Consider the following 20817-nt stretch of genomic DNA (forward strand, 5'->3'; position numbering starts at 1 on the left):
GGTGTCCTTGGCCTCTGTTTGTCAGAGGCTGGAGAGAGATGGCAGGAGACAAATCGCTTGATCATTGTCTTCGGTCCACCCTCTCTGGGGCACCTGGTGCTGGCCACTGTCGGTAGACAGGCTACTGGGCTAGAAGGACCTTTGGTCTGACCCAGTACGGCTGTTCTTATGTTCTTACGTTCTTATGTTCATTCTGCTCTGCACTGAGCAGGCCTCAGCTGGAGTCCTGTGTCCAGTTCTGGTCACCACGTTTCAAGAAAGATGTGGAGAAACTGGAGAAGGTCCAGAGAAGAGCAACAAGAATGATGAAAGGTCTAGAGAACGTGAGCTATGAAGGAAGGCTGAAGGAATTGGGCTTGTTTAGTTTGGAAAGGAGAAGACTGATGAGACAGGAGAGCAGTTTTCAGGTATCTAAAAGGGTGTTACAAGGAAGAGGGAGAAAATTTGTTCTCCTTGGCCTCTGGGGATAGAACAAGAAGCAATGGGCTTAAACTGCAGCAAGGGAGGTTTAGGTTGGACATTAGGAAAAAAAACTTCCTGCCCGTCAGGGTGGTTAAACACTGGAATCAATTGCCTAGGGAGGTTGTGGAATCCCCATCACTAGGAGATATGTAAGAGCAGGTTAGATAAATGTCTATCAGGGATGGTCTAGACAGTGCTGGGTCCTGCCATGAGGGCAGGGGACTGGACTCGATAACCTCTCGAGGTCCCTTCCAGTTCTAGTGCTCTATGAAACTCCCCCCCAGACCAAAGGATTGGAGATAACCCCCCTCACACTGACAGGGCAGGTTGGAGGCACGTGGGTGGGGCAGTGAATAAGGGACAGTGTGTCTGCCATTGTCCGTATTGTGCCTTGTCTCTCGCACACCCAGCCCCAGCCGGCTTGGCTGCGTCTACACGACACATGTTTCAGAATGAGCAAGTCTGGAAGAAATACTCCCCAACAGCCTATTTCGACATAGCACGTCTACGCTACGGGGAAGCCTGGAAGTTCGAGGGCATCCGCAGACCTGAAACTGCCCCGGGCCATAGGGGAGCGATGTACTCAGGAACGTAGGGCAGACAGACCGAGTCTGCCCATCTAGCCAACATCCCAGCTAGGGCCCGCTGCTTCAGAGGAAGGTGCCTGGCCCGAGGCAGCTGCGGGATCATCTGTCCCCCAAAGCAGAGCCCCCAGCACCCGGAGGGGAGAGACGGATGTTCTCACTGAGCCCAGAGAATGAGCAACCTCCTGGGCCCCGAAAAGCAACCTGTGCCTGAAAGGGCCCAAAAATAAATAAATAAAATACACCCTGCTCCTTAGCAACCACCCATCGCCACCACAGAGGAAAAGTTTAGGGATCCTCTCCCAGCTCATAAGAACATAAGAACGGCCGTTCTGGGTCAGACCAAAGGTCCATCTAGCCCAGTATCCTGTCTGCCCACAGTGGCCAGCACCAGGTGCCCCAGAGAGGGTGGACCGAAGACAATGATCAAGCGATTTGTCTCCTGCCATCCCTCTCCAGCCTCTGACAAACAGAGGCCAAGGACACCATTTTATCCCCTGGCTAATAGCCATTGATGGACCTAACCTCCATGAATGTATCTAGTTCTTTTTGGAACCCTGTTAAAATCCTGGCCTTCACAACATCCTCTGGCAAGGAGTTCCACAGGTTAACTATGTTGCATGAAAAAATACTTTCTTTGGTTGGTGTTTAACCTGTTACTGATTCGTTTCATGTGATGAGCCCTAGTTCTTGTGTTACGGGCACCACAAGTAAATAATTGGGACTAGTGGGCAAGCAATAAAACACAACACTGGGTGTGTTACTGCATGCCACTGCCCTTTCCTGGATAGAATCAGGACTGCTGAGCTGTGTGCCATAGTCCCTTTACTGGTGCCTATGGATGCATGATTCTCCTGCAGGGAACATGTGTGTTGGAGCAGGAATACTCACTTCTACCCCTGGAGCCAGCATGAAGCTGCGTTCCCTTGGCCCCGGGAAAGTAAAATGGGGTGCAGCACAAATGCAGACTTGTGGAGGAGAGGGTCATAATTCAAAATGACCTGGACAAACTGGGGAAATGGTCTGAGGCAAACAGGATGAAGTTCAATAAGGACAAATGCAAAGTGCTCCACTTAGGAAGGAACACTCAGTTTTACACAAACAGAATGGGAAGCGACGGTCTAAGAAGGAGCACGGCAGAAAGGGATCTAGGGGTCAGAGTGGATCACGAGCTAAATAGGAGTCAGAAGTGGGACACTGTTGCCAAAAAAGCAAATATGATTCCAGGAGGCATGAACAGGAGGGTTGTGAGCAAGACACGAGACGTCCTTCTTCCAAGAGGAGACTGAGGGGGGATATGATAGAGGTCTATAAAATCATGACTGGTGTAGAGAGGGTAGATAAAGAAAAGGTATTTATTAGTTCCCTAAATAGAAGAACTAGAGGACACCAAATGAAATTAATGGGGAGCAGGTTTAAAACTAATAAAAGAAAGTTCTTCACACAGCGTGTAGTCAACCTGTGGAACTCCTTGCCAGAGGAGGCTGTGAAGGCTAGGACTATAATAGAGTTTAAAGAGAAGCTAGATAATTTCATGGAGGTTAGGTCCATAAAAGGCTATTAGCCAGGGGATAAAATGGTGTCCTTGGCCTCTGTTTGTCAGAGGCTGGAGAGAGATGGCAGGAGACAAATCGCTTGATCATTGTCTTCGGTCCACCCTCTCTGGGGCACCTGGTGCTGGCCACTGTCGGTAGACAGGCTACTGGGCTAGAAGGACCTTTGGTCTGACCCAGTACGGCTGTTCTTATGTTCTTACGTTCTTATGTTCATTCTGCTCTGCACTGAGCAGGCCTCAGCTGGAGTCCTGTGTCCAGTTCTGGTCACCACGTTTCAAGAAAGATGTGGAGAAACTGGAGAAGGTCCAGAGAAGAGCAACAAGAATGATGAAAGGTCTAGAGAACGTGAGCTATGAAGGAAGGCTGAAGGAATTGGGCTTGTTTAGTTTGGAAAGGAGAAGACTGATGAGACAGGAGAGCAGTTTTCAGGTATCTAAAAGGGTGTTACAAGGAAGAGGGAGAAAATTTGTTCTCCTTGGCCTCTGGGGATAGAACAAGAAGCAATGGGCTTAAACTGCAGCAAGGGAGGTTTAGGTTGGACATTAGGAAAAAAAACTTCCTGCCCGTCAGGGTGGTTAAACACTGGAATCAATTGCCTAGGGAGGTTGTGGAATCCCCATCACTAGGAGATATGTAAGAGCAGGTTAGATAAATGTCTATCAGGGATGGTCTAGACAGTGCTGGGTCCTGCCATGAGGGCAGGGGACTGGACTCGATAACCTCTCGAGGTCCCTTCCAGTTCTAGTGCTCTATGAAACTCCCCCCCAGACCAAAGGATTGGAGATAACCCCCCTCACACTGACAGGGCAGGTTGGAGGCACGTGGGTGGGGCAGTGAATAAGGGACAGTGTGTCTGCCATTGTCCGTATTGTGCCTTGTCTCTCGCACACCCAGCCCCAGCCGGCTTGGCTGCGTCTACACGACACATGTTTCAGAATGAGCAAGTCTGGAAGAAATACTCCCCAACAGCCTATTTCGACATAGCACGTCTACGCTACGGGGAAGCCTGGAAGTTCGAGGGCATCCGCAGACCTGAAACTGCCCCGGGCCATAGGGGAGCGATGTACTCAGGAACGTAGGGCAGACAGACCGAGTCTGCCCATCTAGCCAACATCCCAGCTAGGGCCCGCTGCTTCAGAGGAAGGTGCCTGGCCCGAGGCAGCTGCGGGATCATCTGTCCCCCAAAGCAGAGCCCCCAGCACCCGGAGGGGAGAGACGGATGTTCTCACTGAGCCCAGAGAATGAGCAACCTCCTGGGCCCCGAAAAGCAACCTGTGCCTGAAAGGGCCCAAAAATAAATAAATAAAATACACCCTGCTCCTTAGCAACCACCCATCGCCACCACAGAGGAAAAGTTTAGGGATCCTCTCCCAGCTCATAAGAACATAAGAACGGCCGTTCTGGGTCAGACCAAAGGTCCATCTAGCCCAGTATCCTGTCTGCCCACAGTGGCCAGCACCAGGTGCCCCAGAGAGGGTGGACCGAAGACAATGATCAAGCGATTTGTCTCCTGCCATCCCTCTCCAGCCTCTGACAAACAGAGGCCAAGGACACCATTTTATCCCCTGGCTAATAGCCTTTTATGGACCTAACCTCCATGAAATTATCCAGCTTCTCTTTAAACTCCGTTACAGTCCTAGCCTTCACAGCCTCCTCTGGCAAGGAGTTCCACAGGTTGACTACACGCTGTGTGAAGAAGAACTTTCTTTTATTCATTTTAAACCTGCTACCCATTAATTAATTAAGCTCCGAGGAGAGGGTAGTTGGCTCCGAGCATTGCTCCATCTCAGAACCGGACGCTCGCCTCCCCCGCCTACCTCTTCTCGCATCTCTCGCTTCTTTGTAGGCCGGCAGCTAGAGCCAGACTAGACCCAGCTGGCCTTGGCTAGGCCATCTTGGGCTGCGTCTCAACTCTGCATTGACACCCATACCCAGTGACTTCAAACAGCTCTTAGACCTCTTTCACCACCCCGGCGCCTGAAAAGACGTCATCTCCGCCCCCCCTCGAGCCGCTGCTCTCAAAAAACTAAATCATTCCATTGGCCAGCGTGTCTGGCGGTACGTGCCCCTCCCCAGCCCCGGCTGGACCCCCTTTCGGCTCAGCAGAAAGGCTGCAAGGCCCTGGAGTTTTACCCCATCATTCCCACACACAAAGGCCTGCCTGCCTGCTTCCAGGCTAAAATCCTTGCGCCCTCTAGTGAACACTTGCCACACAGCTCTGGCCTTCCTACCAGGCTGTCAGGAGGGAAGGAAGGAAGGGAAAGTTACAGTGTAACCCACACACCCACTGAGGGGTGAGGCACTGTACCATGGGGGTGGCATTGAGCAAAGAGGATTCTGCTCTACAGCCCTAGCTGGGAGCCTACCGCTTTTTTCGCTCATGCAGCAGCGACTCCTGCATGAAGCTCCGGGGGTCCCCGGTTTGGTTCCTCCTGTCGCCGTCCCAAAGGCAGAGGAGGCACGTTGCAGGCTGGAGAAGACTGTCTCTATACAATCGGGACATCCAGTTACCCGTACCCCTGGCTATGCGGGGGAACTGGATGTCCCGACTCTATAGAGACAGTCCTGAGATTTAGGGCTTTGTCTTACATAGACCCTCTTACTCCCCGTAACCTGGCCTGATTCTTTACCCTTGCTGTCTGGTCACACTCTGTGGACATTTTCAGAGCTGCACGAGGCCGAGGAGTTTCAAACATTTTTTTCTCATGACCCAGTTGAGGAAAACGGTGGACGCCGCAACCTAGCATCATGTGACTGGAACGTGGGCTGGAGCTGAGGAGGGGAGGTTTGGGATGCTCAAGCTTCGGGGGGGCAGGGCTGAATCAGGAGGGGCCGACCTCCAGCGGCTCCCGGTCTACAGTGCAGCAGGGGGCTAAGGCAGCTTCCTGCCTCTCCTGGCACTGCAGACCAGGCTGCACCCCAGAAGCAGCCGGCAGCAGGTTTCCGGCCAATGGGAGTGTGGAGCTAGTGCTCGGAGCAGGGGCAGTGAGGGGAGCCCTGTGTGCTCCCCTCCCCACTACACCCCCCCCCAGGGGCCGGGCCTGCTGCCGGCTACTTCTGGGGTGCAGCGCAGTCTGTGGTGCCAGGACAGGCAGGGAGCTGCCTTAGCCCCCCACCCCCCACTCACCTGATCCCCCTGCAGCCACAAGCCCCAGCGCCTGACACCCCACCACCCAGCGCTGGGTCACAACCTGCCGTTTGGAAACCGCTGGCCTAGACAAAGCCCCAAGGCACACGCTGTTTGGGAACAGTCCTGCACTGCCAGGGGAAACCCAAGGGGGCTGCTTCGATCTATCGCATCCGAGGGCTGACAGGAGAGGCAGCTAATCCCTCAATCCCCGGGACCTAGTGTGACCAGACAGCAAAGGTAAAGAATCAGGCCGGGTTACGGGGAGTAAGAGGTTCTATGCAAGACAAAGCCCTAAATCTCAGGACTGTCTCTATACAGTCGGGACATCCAGTTCCCCGTTCCCCGGCGTAGCCAGGGCTACGTCACTGGGTTAAGACCCAGATGTATTCCCTTTCCTTGTGCTGCCTAGACCAGTGGGGAGCCTACCGGCCTGTTAGCCAGGGTAGCAGAGAGCCAAGGCCGGCCCCGGCTGTGATACCGGAGCGGATCGAAAAACGCGGGCAGCTCAGAGAAATTCCTTGCTCGCACACCCTCCCGTTCTCAAAGGGTCCAACACCCAGCTCAGAAAGCGAACCCACCGTCCAGCCTGCGGACTCACCGACCGTCTGGCAACTTCCGCACACGCCTCGTCTTGCAACGAAAACAGGATATTTAAGGATTTGCGGTTTTCCTAAGGCAGAAAATTCTTGCCCAGTGTCTCAGCTCCCTGGAACCACAGAGCGCTCCGGCTCTGCGTGACAATGCAAGAGGTTCCCTCCCTTGTCCGAGGTGACCCCCGCAGGCCTACTGCATCTGGTGGGGCACGCGAGAGAAGAGATCTAAGCCGCGTCCCGAACAAGCCGTTGGCGTGTACCCACGGCGTGTCCTGGACAGTTTTCTGGTCTGAAAGAGGGTTGGTTTTGGAGGAGGCCAGGATGTGCAAAGTCTCTTGGCAGGCCTCCGTGTATCCAGTGGCAGTCCGCCCCATCTCACACCGCCTGCGCCAATGTGCCCCTCAAAATGGGCAGCACAAGGAGAGGGAAAAAAGCCTGGATTTCCCCTGGACTGGAAATGCCAGATTGCCAGTCAGCTGTCCTGAAAACTCACTGCCCTCTTGGCTCTGAAGACTGAGGACTTCCCAAGCCCATTCAAACCATAGGAGCCTGTCCACTATTCCAATTAATTGTTGATCAGGCTCTAACGACTGAGGACTTTTTTCCAAGTGTTCATCAGAAATGGAGCCTGGCTGCCCTATGGAGACTGGGGTACAAAGCTTTAAACCTACATGTCAGTTCCCCATCCGAAAGGTGTTCATTAGATGAGATAAGGGGAGCACCTTCATCTCTGTCCAGTCCCCGTCTGTCATGCTTTACCCATCCTCACCTCCCTTCTCCCCCCAGCAGCTCAGTGACCATGGGACACTGAAGTCTGCTGTGAGAGGTACCCCCTAACCAGTCTGTGCTGTACCTGCTCTGGGGATAAACACAAGCCTCCACTACTGTCGATCCAGCCCTTTTACCCCAGCGAGACGTACAACTTCATCTAGAGCGCCAGAAAATCAAAGCCTTTCCTTAAGTCCAGTAAGCGGAACTAATATCGGCACCCACGCCTCGCTCAGACACATGCGTCCGATTTTCATCCCCTCTTGAATCTTTGTTATGGACCGTTGGCGGAGTCAGCGACCGGCCCTGGGCGGGGCTGCCGGGTGATACAGCTGCAGGGACAGCAGTGGCCGGAAACGCTAAATCAGCTCACACGCTGATCCCTAGTCGAGAGCCGCTGCCCAGCTAACAAGGAGCCCGGATGGGCCGTTTGATTTTTTTCCCCTCTCTCCCGTGGTGAGTTTCCGCGCCTCCGGGCTAGGTTTGGACCGGCAGAGAGTCCCGCCTGGTGTATTTGGGAAGGCCGGGTGGGCAGGAAGCCAGCCCTCTGTCCACTGCCTTTGGAAGGGGGCTAGGAGACCCATTCTAAGTGGGCTCTTCGGAGCACCAGGCACAGACCAGTTAGCCAGATCCAAAGATGAGGGGGACTCCATCAGAGACAGAGACCTCACCCCTACCCTAACCTTCAGCTTTACCAGAATCTTCAAACAATTGAGATTTCTGGAGGCAATTACCTGATGCCTGGCAATTTCCATATTTAACCTGATACAAGGGGGCTCATGCTTCCACACCACTCAATCTGCATCAGTAATTAAGGTTTTTTTTCATTTTCGGTGGCACTCTGTGGGTACTTTGCAGGGGTGTAAATGGCAGCCAGAGGGGAGAGAAGACTGAAGCCAGAAGTAAATGCATGGACTTACGGTCAGGAAAAGGGAAAGACAATCACAAGCAAAATGGTGTGACCACCAGCTTTCTTCGCCTGGAAGAGAACTCGGATACCAGAGGGATGAGTGGGCCAATACAACCGGAATAGACTCGGTTCATTGGTTTGAGGCACTGAGGCTAAGTCTACACTACGAGTTTTCTTGGCAACAAATAGGCTAATGAGGAACTCATCTGCATGAGCTGCAATCTCATTTGCATATTTTCTGCTGCTCCATTTTTGCGCTAAGGGTTTTTGCGCAAAAACAAGCAGTATGGGCACTTTCTTTTTGTGCAAAAAACTCCTTTTCCGCAAGATTCTTACGCCCCAAAAAAGGGGGTTTTGCACAAAAAGAAAACATCCGCACTGCTTGGTTTTGCGCAAAAACCCCTAGCACAAAAACGGATCCGCAGAAAATATGCAAATGAGATAGTGACTCATGCAAATGAGTCCCTCATTAGCATATTTGTTGCCGAGAAAACTCATAGTGTAGCCGTAGCCTGGGAAGGGGAGGATGGGTGAGATGACCTAAAAAGTTCTCCCTGTGGTTTGTGCGTGGCATTCTACACTCCTTGCCCTGCTCGGTTGCTGTATGCTGTCGAACCATTGCCACGGTGCACCCCAGAGGTGGCTGCATTTCCAGGGGAGGCGAAGAGCATTTGGGGCAAAGCATTCCCTTAATTGTCTTGCTGTCTCAGAGGGGGCGGGGGAATCTGAAATCTTTGGATAACAGTCATGCTAATACCCAGCTCTCATGTAGCACGTTTCGTCAGCAGAGCTCAGCATGCTGTCCGAGGGTTGTTCCCATTTCACAGATGGGAAAATGGAGGCACAGAGAGGGGAAGGTGCTTCCCCAGCTGGTTAAACAGGGCTAAGAAGGCAAGATGGCCAGCATGAAAAGGCCGGTGCTATCTGCTGGCATGTGACCCAAGGGGCTGCATTGTAAAGCATCCTTGAAGTTCTCAGGATGAAAGGTGTTATAAAAATGTAACCCACCCTGATGTTACTTTGAATTTTCTCTGGAAATCAGGCCCGGTCTGCCTCAATGACCCAATCCTGGCCCCTTTGAAGTCAATGGAGACTCACAATTGGGTTTTGCATCAGCCCCTTCGCATAGTAACGAAAAGTCACTAGGCCAGATCCTCTAATGGTGCATTGAAGCACCGGCTGAAAAGTCAACGGACGTAGCCACCTATCCCGAATCAGGGCTTTTCCTACTGACGAAAAGCACCCCCCCCCTCCACTGCCTCCCTTTGCCCCTGCCCACAGCAGCTGGTTTGTATTTGGTTGTAAATTTATGGCCCCTTTTGTGTTCTTAATCCTCTCACAAACTATATTAAAGCCTCAGACTTTTCTAGGTGGTGCTAATAAGCACAACACTTATACGCCTCCGAGGCAGAACATTAACTGGTGTGTTAATGAACGCTGGAGTTTCGGACACTGGAACAGTGAGGCACAGCAGGCCAGTTGTGTTATGCCATGGTGTGCTTGCTTCCTCCAGAACTCCCATTGTCTGGGTCTTTGTGGGAGGAGGGGGGAGGAAGGGAGAGGGATGGAGCCAGCTGTGTCTGTTTTTAGGACTGCCATGCTGGAACAGACCAAAACTCTCTGTAAACTAGGATCCTGCGATCAATGCTGAATGCTTCGGAAGAAGGTTTTTTTTTTTTTACCCTTTACCCCATCCAAACACCTAATGCACATGCTTGTGCAATACTATCCTATGCAAGAGATAATTCCTTCCTGACCCCTGACCTGTGTATGCCCTGAAGCATAAGAGCTAGGAACCCTTGGCTTTTTTTTTTTTTTTTTTTTTTTGCTTGCTAAGTTTGTCTGCGAAGATGATTACAATCACAGACGTGCGTGATTCATTTCCTAATTGCTCATTCACATTTTATAATGCACAAACCCCACCACACCCACCTGCAAGCCAATTTTCTCCTCCTCTGTTCCAGGTAAATATGGATGAAAGGTCACAACCTCCCAGAACCCAAATCCTTTGCCAATCCTGGAACGCAAAAGACCCGCTCCTGCTCTGGCACAGGCTGGTATAAACGCAGAGCTGCAGTGCTCGCTTCCGCGGAGTTGCATGGCTATGAATGGGAGCCGAATTCAACCCAAAACATTACAAGTATTTAAACAGGTCCCAATGACTGCTACGCAGCATCTAGGTGTTCCATTCGGGGCAGGCAAGAACCAGAGAAGTGCCAATACGTCAAGAGGAACTGAGTAACAAAAATGAATACTGTGTACAGATGTGGTCTCCTCACTTCAAAAAAGATATTTTGGCCTTGGAAAGGGTTCAGAAAAGGGCAACTAAAATGATCAGGGGTTTGGAACGGGTCCCATATGAGGAGAGGTTAAAGCGACTGGGACTTTTCAGTGTAGAGAAGAGGAGACTGAGGGGGGATATGATAGAGGTCTATAAAATCATGAGTGGTGTGCAGAGGGCCGATAAAGAAAAGTTATTTATTAGTTCCTTAAATAGAAGAACTAGAGGACACCAAATGAAATTAATGGGGAGCAGGTTTAAAACTAATAAAAAAAGTTCTTCTTCACACAGCGTGTAGTCAACCTGTGGAACTCCTTGCCAGAGGAGGCTGTGAAGGCTAGGACTATAACAGAGTTTAAAGAGAAGCTGGATAAATTCATTGAGGTTAGGTCCATAAAAGGCTATTCGCCAGGGGATAAAATGGTGTCCTTGGCCTCTGTCTGTCAGAGGCTGGAGAGGGATGGCAGGAGACAAATCGCTTGATCATTGTCTTTGGTCCACCCTCTCTGGGGCACCTGGTGCAGGCCACTGTCGGCAGACAGGACACTGGGCTAGATGGACCTTTGGTCTGACCCAGTACGGCCGTTCTTATGTTCTTATGTTATGAGCTAGGGGCTGATTTATTAGAAGCCTAGAAGTGGTGAATGTGAGCGACTAGGGTGACCCGGCCAGGGGTGTATTAGTCGGAGACGTCCTTCAGAGACTGAATTGGGGTAACACCAACGAGGGAGAAGTGTGGTGGTATAAGAAGGGCTGGACCAAAGGCGAGACTGAGCAACAGGAAAAATAATAAGCTAAATTTCCAGCAGATGGCCTAAAAGCGCGGCATGGTTCAATGGCAGGAGCTGCTCTCAATGGAAGCACCAAGGAGCTGATTTTAAAAAGTCACAAGAAAACACCCACAATTGCAGTAGGAGAGACTGGGGCTCGGCCACGATGCAAAACCACGTCCTTAAGACGGTAGACAAACGCACAGTCCTGCAGGGCACAATCTTGCACTGGAAAAGGGACGCAACAGCTGACTCCCGAGCAGCGGGTCTCTGCCTACAGTGTAGACAGCATGTGATTTCGGGAAGGGGTGGCTCTCCCTTAGACTATCAGCTCCTTAGTGCAGGGACGGGGTTTTTGTTCTGGGTTTATCCAGCACCTCCCTAATCAAGCCCTGGGGCTCCATGGAGCTACACAAATACAAACAACAACCAACAATCCTACACCAGCCCCTCACCAACACCTAGCTAGTTCCTGTATTTGTGACCACTGCCCTCTTGGAGTATTTTCCATGCCTGATCAACAGGTGTGAGCCTTAGCTACACCGGCTGAACCTCTCTAGTCCGGCACTCACAACATCCGTGGTCCAGCATGATGTTAGTTCGCCAGATGTCCACTTAGCATGGGTGAGGCCAAGTTTCCTGCGGTCCCATGATGCTTGTTTACAGCCACCAGTCCTGTCTCTCAGGGTACGTCTACACTAGCTCGTTAGTTCATGCTAGGTAGGCAAATGAGGGCAACAGGAGTTGCAAATGAAGCCCGGGATTTAAATATCCCAGGCTTCATTTGCATATTCCCGGGCGCCGCCATTTTTAAATCCCCCTTAGTCCGAACTCCGTGCCCGCGGCTACATGCGGCACGGAGTAGGTAGTTCGAATTAGAGATCCTAATTCGTTCCACGAGGAGTAATGGTAGTTCAAATTAGGATCTCTAATTGGAACTACCTACTCTGTGCCGCGTGTAGCCGCGGGCACGGAGTTCGGACTAAGGGGGATTTAAAAATGGTGGCGCCCTGGAACATGCAAATGAAGCCCGGGATATTTAAATCCCAGGCTTCATTTGCAACTCCGCTTGCCCTCATTTGCCTACGTAGCATGAACTAACGAGCTAGTGTAGACGTACCCTCAGTGTTCTGTGCGGTGACTTAGCTCTAATTTACCCTGCAATGACTTCTAAGAGCCCAGCAAGCAGTGGAAGTATTGACAATGCTGCTAGACAATCCCGACCTTCGGTGGTCCGGCAAATTCTCAGATTCCTGGAGACTTCTCAGAGAGTGCTGGAGTAGAGAGGCTCAACCGATAGTAGCTATTTTCGTTCTCGTGCGCTCGGCTTGATTTGCTGTGTACAGGGCTGGCCTGAGCCAGTCTTGTCCCCGGGCTGCGGGCGCGTGGCATATGTGCAGCCCCGCCCCTAGGCACGTGGCGCATGCGCAGCCCCGCCCCTAGGCAGCAACCTATGGGGAGGCACCTAATGTGGCGCCCCTTACCACTTCAATCAGGCGCCCCCCATAGGTTGGCGCACCGGGCAGCTGCCTGGCTAGCCCCCCCTTAATCCGGCCCTGGCTGCGTATTGACAAACTCCCTCGTGCGTGTCACTGGCACTCATTTGATGCATGAGCCCAACGTGGGAATGCTCACGCCTGTCAAGATGGACGAGATAATTTCCCAAGAGGGAGCTTTCGCCAGGTCGTATCAACTTCAACCACCTCAGGCAGAGGAGTTCCAACAAAGGGGGAAGTGCTGAGCTGCCGTAGCTACTGACTTCTTAATACGGCACAAGAGGACCGCTTTGCTCTTCGATAGCACCTTCCACCCCAGGTGCTCCAAGCCCTCGATCAATGTGAAGGGATTAAAGGCTCAAGCACAGAGACATCAAGTGATTTATCCAAGGTCACAGGCTTGGATAAACCTGGATCTCCTGAGCCAAGAGTCCACATCAAAGCTAGAAAGAGAAGGATTTATTCAGCCAAGCTCCCAGACCCTCTAAGCTCCTCTCTACAGTAGCACGGCTTCAGCAACAATGCTGGCAAGGCTTGGGACGTTTGGACCTGGATTGGACAAAGCACTGGAGACGAACACTGCAGAGAACGACGATTTGGCTCTGCAGTGTGGATGGAGCAGAGCGCGTCGCAACCCAGCAACTAGTCACGTGTTCGGCACCGGGTCGCCTTGCTGGAGAGCGACACAGGGACACATGGGGATGCTAAGGCAGCTTCCTGTCTGACCTGGCCCTGCGGACCATGCTGCATCCCTGCAGCAGATCTGGCTCCTAGGCCCCCACCTGGAGCGCTGGCTCCACGCTCCCATTGGCTAACTCTGGGCCAATGGGAGCTGGGGGGGGGGAGGGCGGAGTCCTGTGCCTGCAGGTGGGAGCAGCATGCAAAGCTGTTTGTGTGCCACCACCTCGGAACCAGACCTGCTGCTGGCTGAGACAGGCGCAGCCTGGTCTGCAGGGCCAGGAGAGGCAGGAAGCTGCCTTCACACCCCCTCTGTGTTGGAGATAAGCCCAATTGTGAGCACCAATCTCCTGCCTGAGTCCTGAGGCTCCCCCTAACCTGGATCCCCCTCCTATACTCCGGCTCCTACATTCCTGGCCCCCTCCAGAGCCCAAAAGATATAATTATGCTGGGTCGCGAGCATCAACGATTTTCTTCAACTGAGAAAAAAAACAACGTTTGAACACCACTGGCATAGCGGACGGAACACATCAACTTCTATGGACAAGGCAGGGGAGACACCCTGCCACGAGGCCTCGGGTATTAAAGGTGCCCTAAGCGCATGGCTTCGACCCCAGTCGCAGGATGGAGAGAGTTCCAAAACAATCGTAATCGCAAGACACGCAGCAGCTTTGGATTGAGACGCCTGGACCTGAAGCTGCCGGGCACCTGGCCTGCACAGACCAGGGGCTGCTCCTCGTCTCGTCTCCCCCCGCCGGAGCACAGAGATACAGCCAAGCACAAAAGGATCTTTGTTGCCTTCTTATTTGAAACATGTTGGTCTGACGGCCGAAGGAGTCGCTTGGAACTGCCTCCTGCCCAGGGCAAGGCCGTGCTGGAGTGTATGGAAAAGAACAATGCAAGTGGCTTCCAAGTAAATAAAAGCACTGATGCAAGGAAACCTTCCCTGGGCACACATTTAAGGGTGTGAAACACACCCGATGCGGACGCTCAATAAAACCGTTATTAAGAAGAACCAAGCCAGGGGACCAAACTACGCTTTTTTTTTTTGGAAGAAAACTGATCCAGCAAGCTGAATCTAGTGGTATAACAGTGGAGAGAGGAAGAGAAAGATTACCAGTCGTCCTCATTAAAAATAGGCAGCATTTAGTAACATCTCTCATTCTTGCCTGCACTCCACTCCAGGCTCCTAACCCTTGAAGTTAATTTTCTGTGTATTTACAATGTCAGCTGGAATTCAAATGACAGATAGGAGGAGACTAGCTGAGGAACCAGTGCATAGGGTTCAGGTGCAGATGGCACCAAAACGGTATTTCACCTCTGCTCAGGTCAAACCTTTGGACACGCGGTTCTGGCTACATTCTAGCTGGAAAATAGGCCCTCGAATTTTTGACCGGGCCTGGAACCAAACCATGGGGGGAGGGGTTCAAATTGGGGAATTCGGATCTGAATATGCCAGATCACACACTCACAAAACTTAGCTGGCGGCTGAGTCTAGGGGATGTTGTTCCCCCTTGGTAACAAAAAAATAAATAAACTGGTTGAATGTGTCAAGTGAGAAAGAGGCATAGGAGATGGAAAATGCCCCCTTATCATTCAAGTTCTCATGAACCCTGGAATCAATTGACTGGGGAGGTTGTGGAATCTCCATCACTGGAGATATTGAAGAGCAGGTTGGATAGTCATCTACCAGGGATGGTCTAGAGATAGTGCTGGATTCTGCTGTGAGGGCAGGGGACTGGACTTGATAACCTCTCGAGGTCCCTTCCAGTTCTAGGGTGTGTCTACACAGCAGGGCTTACCTCGAAATAAGCGACGCAAATTGAGCTACATCAGTTGCGTAGCTTATTTCAAAATAGGGAGTGTCTACACAGCACTTATTTCGAAATAGAGCCTCTTCCTCCGACTTCCCTTACTCCCAGGACAATGAAGGCTACAGGAGTTGGAGTAAGAAGTCCTCCAGCTCGACAGTATTTCGACATTATTTCAAAATAACTCTAGTTATTTTGAAATCATGTTGCTGTGTAGATGTACCCCAGCTGGTGTTCTGTGATTCTATGTCAGTTTCTCAGTGTTCGGTTGTGGTATTAGTAAACCTACAGTCAGGTGTGAAGGCCTTTTCATTGCCTCCTTGCCATATCTACTCTCTGCCCACACTCCTCAATTTTTTTCCCCTGAGGTCTAAACTTCGTGGTTTTATTAAAGTTTCCACCTACTGAGATTTCAACCAAAGGTCCTCAGCTCCCCCTTGTTTGCACTAAAAAAGAAACATCTTTCCTTCCCAAAGGGGAACAACAACAAATGTTTTGGATAGGCCTGCGAGTAATTGTTTCACTCTGCCCCCTTTCTCAATAGGAAACGTAAAGGTGGTGAAATTGCAGGCCTTAGCACTGCCCCGTTTCCTTCCTGCTGCCATCCCAAAGTGAGCATTGGTTTTTTCCAGCCTTGTCTTGTATCACACAGCCTGCCTGCCTCTCCCTCGAACTTCCCAAGCTACATCACCAGCACAACAGCATCTCTTTTATGTGCAGTATCACTCCCACCCCACCCCGCCATTCTGAGACTACAGTGGGGCACATTGCTCCAAAATACAAAAACTACAACAACGAAAATTTGCAAACAGGAGCCGGATGCAATGAATTCTCTTCAGTTCAGTGTTGTTCTTCTGCTGCACTCCTCACCCGAGAGTGTCCAAGCACCTTCCAGTAATGCATTAAGAGATGGGGCAAGTGTTCCTCATCTCGAAAAGTGTGCACAGTAGAGTGTTTTGTTACATGCAGCCGTATTGTGAAATAAAACAGTTCCAGCTAGTTGTCGTTTTATATATGCTGTCTCTCTTATTCTACTGTTCAAATAATAGCTCAGAAAAAGATTTGTGGGGAGACTTCAAAAGGGGGACCCACACATCCCTCCACAATCTAGGTAACCCACAATGCAACCCCCTGCTCTACCTTGCAAGCAGGCCACCATTTTGGGCTAATGCAGTGCATTATGGGCCCAACTGCAGGTGTTTGTCTGCTAATGCCCAGATCCTGCCAGTGTTGTTTGGGCAACAACACGCAGAAATTGTGCCCGCCGGGAAGTGATTGCAGGATTGGGGCCCTGGACTTTAAACTCTACAGAGGCGCAAATGCTCTGTTATACCAGCATATTTCTCCTGCCGGGTGTTTTCTGGGGCTGTGCTTAGATGGGGCGTGTTATTATGAAAGCGCTGTTGGCATGGCCAAGCGATGGAGAGGCAGGCGCGACACAGGGACGGGTTCTGACCTCAAGTTATCCTGGTGGTGAGTCTGGGACTCCAGACTGTGGAGTCCTCCTGCACCCCTGGATTTCAACCCCTGGGGGAGAACAGAATGGAGCACTGCCTGTAGGATGAAGAGACTCACAGGGTCCAGCACAGGTGAAAGCTGGAGGCTGCTGGAAACACACTACGAGGACCCAGCCTGTGCTGGCTAGCGACATCCTGTCTCCCTCTCTGACTCCTGGGCGTCCCCACTTTCCTTCGCAGGGACGGGAAAAGCCCCTCCCCCCCCCCGCCCCTGGCGTTGCCCTTTTAAGAGGGGAGGCGACCGGCAGAGCTCGATCGGTTTGCAGGTTATTGCTGCGGTTCAAGCCACATGTGCCACGGGCTGCAACGGGGTGGGGAAGGGGAGCCCCGGGGGCGGGAGGGGGATGGGCTGCTCTCCGTGCTCCCCCTGCCCTCTCTCCCCCTCCCCCCCGGCAGCCCCATAGAAAGTCGCAGCAAACAGCCAGAAGCGCGGACAAGCCGGAATTCCCCCGTAACCCCCCCTCCCCGCTCCCGCAGAGCCTCGGCAAGAATCTGGAGCAGCTCGGGTCCCTCCCCGGGCGGAGCTCGACCCCTTTTAGCAGGCGGCGAGCTCGGAGCTTCCCCCTCACGCTGAGCCCCTCGGCGATGGCCCTGCTCCCGGGGATGTAGCGCTGCCTGCGGGGAAGCCCCGGCCCTCCGGCTGCCAAGACCCCCCCCCCCCCCCCCGCTTGCTCGCTCGCTCGCGCATCTCTCCATCGCCCTTTTAAATTCCTCAAAGGACTCTGCACCGGCAGCGTTCGGCACTTCGAACGCTCACTCTCTGCCGCGTTCCACCGTCCGAACGTTGCGACTTTGCCCGGGCAGGCGCCCACGTGGGAGGGGGAAGAGGAGGAGGAAGCGGCCCAGCCCGCAGGGTCACAATTTACCCCCTTCCCCCCCCCCCAGCCCAGGAACTGGAGGAGCCAGCCCCCCCCCCCTTTCCCTGAGCTGGGATCCGGCTAGCGGGGGCGGGAGCTCTGGGACAGGCGCCCCCCTCGCCTGGTTGGAGCGCCCCAGGTATCTCCCCACCCCTGTCCCCCAGTGCTCCCGGCGGGAGGGGCCCTTACCTTCCTCTTGTGCCTGTGGATGTCCCCGATGGAGTTGGCCACCGTGTTGGGTCCTAGGAGCATCCGGGTGCTCCGGGGCCACTCGGTGCTCACCAGGTGGTGCTCCCCCATCAGGATCTTCCGCACGTGCTCGGCGCCGGTCACCCGGATCAAGGGGCGCCCCAGCAAGTGAGTCTTGAAGACGTTGCCGTATTTCTCCCGCCTGGACGACTGGAAGCAGGACCCCTAGGGAGAGAGCCACGGGCCGTTAGCCGGCGAGCGGTTCCTGGGACAGACGCACAGACAGTCGGGGTGGGCCCCTGGCTTTGATCCCGATAGACAGGCAGAGATTGAGACTTTTACTGACATCTGCCACTTTTCTAAAGCCAGTGGGGGGGGGGGGGTATTAGTAAGGAGACTGGGGGGGTCCTCTCTCCCCACTGCTCCCCGGCTGGAGGTGGCGGATTGGGGACGCTCCTTGGCACTCCCCAGCGCTGGGCCGAGGAGGAGGTGCTATGCCCAGGACCATGCCCCCCTGACTCCCTAGTCACAGATCCGGGGGAAGATCGTGGAGGGGGAAGTACATGACGGGCCCGCATGACACGCACTCCGCTGACCTTCCATTCACCCCGTGGGAGGGCGAAGGCCTCTTTAATCCCAATCCAAGGACCTGGCTCCAAGACCAGCCCCTCCAGAGCCGCTGGCTGCTAAAGCCAGCAGGGCCCCGGGCCAGCGGCTGCCAAGAGACCGGGTCCCACTCGCTCTCCCTTCCATTTTTGAGGAACCCCTTGAAATGCAGCTGCCCCGTCTAACGCCGAGACGGGCCACCCGGCTGGTCCCAAAGGGGGGGGGGGCAGATTGCTGCTGCTATGCTGGTGCGTGGCACCCACGCGGGGACAGTCACCTGGGCCCACAGGCTGTTGGGAAATACCTTGGGGGGCAGGGAGAGGGCAGGGGCGAGAGGTTGAGTCACACTGATTGAATGAACCTCTCTCGCCAGGGGGTTACCTGGCTGCCTGAAATCAACTAGCCTCCTTCGGCTTGTCACTGGCAGGGGAGTGCTCCCCGCCCCCGGTAGCCTGCACCTCAACCTCCCCAGGAGTCCTACAAGGGGCAGGACCCCTCAGCCCCTAATTCCCGGCCAGGAAGGCACAGGCGATCCATAACGCGCGCGCACTGGCTGGGAGTGAGTCGCTAGGTCCCCCGACACAGGTTGATCAGTTTCATGCTACTCCTCTGTGCGTGCGGGATGTGTGTGTGTGTGGGGGGGGGGGGGGATTCGTTACCAAGCCTTCCACTGGGGGCTGATTTTATGCCCCGAGGATGGATCCCATCAGAACCATTCTGGAGCCCAAAATAACCGAGCTGTGCTACCCCCCCCAAACACACACACACACACACACACACACACACACACACACACACACGAGTTTTCATAACCTGCCAACGCTTTTCACACTTTTTCTGAAGTCATGGGCTACCTCTCCACGTACGAGTTTTCTCAGCCAAAAATATGCACGAGTCCTGATCTCATTTGCACAAAAACAAGCCGTGTGGACGTTTTCGTTTTGCGCAAGAACCCCCTTTTTCCGCGAGATCCTCGTGCCTCAAAAAAAGGAGCCTATTTTTTGCCGAGAAAACGTGTAGTCTAGACGTAGCCTGAGGGAGTTTAAAGGGGTCGTTGTCTTGGGCGGAGGAAGTCTACAGAGTTTTAATAACTCCCCCGCATGCTCGGAGGTTCTTTGGTCATAGAAAAGGGACAAAGAGGCCCACAAAATGCCCCCCCCCCCAGAATTCAAATCAGAAAACTGCCAGTCACTTTCTAACCAGTTTGCAAAAGCAGCTTCCCCCTTTCAATACAATCGCTCGGAAGGAAGAAAACGAAGTCGCCGAACGGCGCTTTTCACCCCTTGTAGCCACACACCACGCAGGGCTAGTGAGTGGCGTGTTTATTTTTTCAACCCAAGCCCGGTTGTGAAGGGTCGCTGTTTCGGTGGCCCGAGTTCTGGACCGGCGTAAATATAATTAAAGTGCTTTTTGTGGCCTTAATAAAGAGTTATGTGTACAACATTTCCACCGCCGCACAAAGACCACCTTTATGTGGGAAGACCTTCGAGTGGAGTCCAATTTATACAACATTTTTGTATTTTTAGCCCTGGACTCTGCTTGGAGGGAGCCAGTGGAAAAGGAGAGCCCTTTCCTGGTCCCCCTGTAAAAATCTGATAAATTTCTTTAAAAAATAAAGCACTGCGGAGCGCGGGTTAACTCTTTCGCTACAGCCAGACAGACGGAGGGGAAGCGGGTGGGGAGAGACAGATGCTCTCGCTTTGCCTCCCCCAAGTTTGTTTTCATTCTGTAGCGTGTTATGGCTAGAAACGCGGGTCGCCGGTGGCACCGGGGTGGTAGGGAGGAAGAGGGACAGGCACACAACCCAAACACATTTTAGGTGTGATCAGCTCCGAAATGTGCGCGAGGGGAAGGAATCGGCTCAGAAACCAAAACCGTGCAACGTGGGTAGCCTCTCTCCGCTGCCCAGCCAATGAAATCTGGCCGTGGCTCGTTAGAGCATCCTTAAAATAATACATTTGCTAATTTCACGCGGGTTCCCTGCTGGAGCCAGGGAACTGGCGTGGTGAATGAAAGCGGTGCAGGGATCGGACAGGTCATTGACAACAGATTTGATTTGAGCGGGTGGATCATTGGGGCATTGCTCGTTAGCAATCAGCTACCCTTCAGGGCTACTGCTCCAAGTTAGTTCTGGGACCAGCAGCACCTTTGCCCGGGCCTGGGGCGGGGAGGGGAGGGGGATGTCGTCTGGGGCGATCAAATTCCGCAGCGTGTAACAAGGCTAATCCCGGGTTAATCTAAACGATTATCTACACACGCTTCCCACTGCAGATCTGGGTAACACTGTTTATACATCTAATCTAATCTCCGGGAACACGTGTCAATCGGAATCACTCCCCTTCTAGCGCTGCGGCATCAAAAGCCGGCGGGTTTTAAGCGCTGCCTGGTGTCTGGATTCGCTTGGTTCCTCCAGCCGGCTGTACCTGGCTGACTACTGTAATTCGGCCCTAGCCTTAAAGGGGCAATGCCCCCACTCGGCTAATTGTCGCTCCCCTCGCGTGCCCACCCCGTAAACCCAGCCCTTGGCGGTCGTGGGACCCACCAAAACTCAGCCGTGGAAATGGGCATCAATTTTGCTGGAGTCTCAGGCAAAGCTGAGAGAGACTCCG

At 53.1% G+C, this 20817-nt stretch overlaps 1 protein-coding gene across 1 annotated transcript in view; it reads right to left on the bottom strand.

The window, feature by feature from the left end:
• CYP26B1 (cytochrome P450 family 26 subfamily B member 1) overlaps positions 1-20817 on the bottom strand; it is a 46543-nt gene that overhangs the window by 12700 nt on the left and 13026 nt on the right. The window contains exon 3 of the mRNA XM_075931044.2: positions 17603-17827. Coding sequence (XP_075787159.1) covers positions 17603-17827 — 225 coding nt within the window. The remainder of the gene's footprint in view (positions 1-17602; positions 17828-20817) is intronic.

The sequence above is a fragment of the Pelodiscus sinensis genome, chromosome 4 (assembly GCF_052426305.1).
Source record: "Pelodiscus sinensis isolate ZL-2025 chromosome 4, ASM5242630v1, whole genome shotgun sequence".
Taxonomy (NCBI): domain Eukaryota; kingdom Metazoa; phylum Chordata; order Testudines; family Trionychidae; genus Pelodiscus; species Pelodiscus sinensis.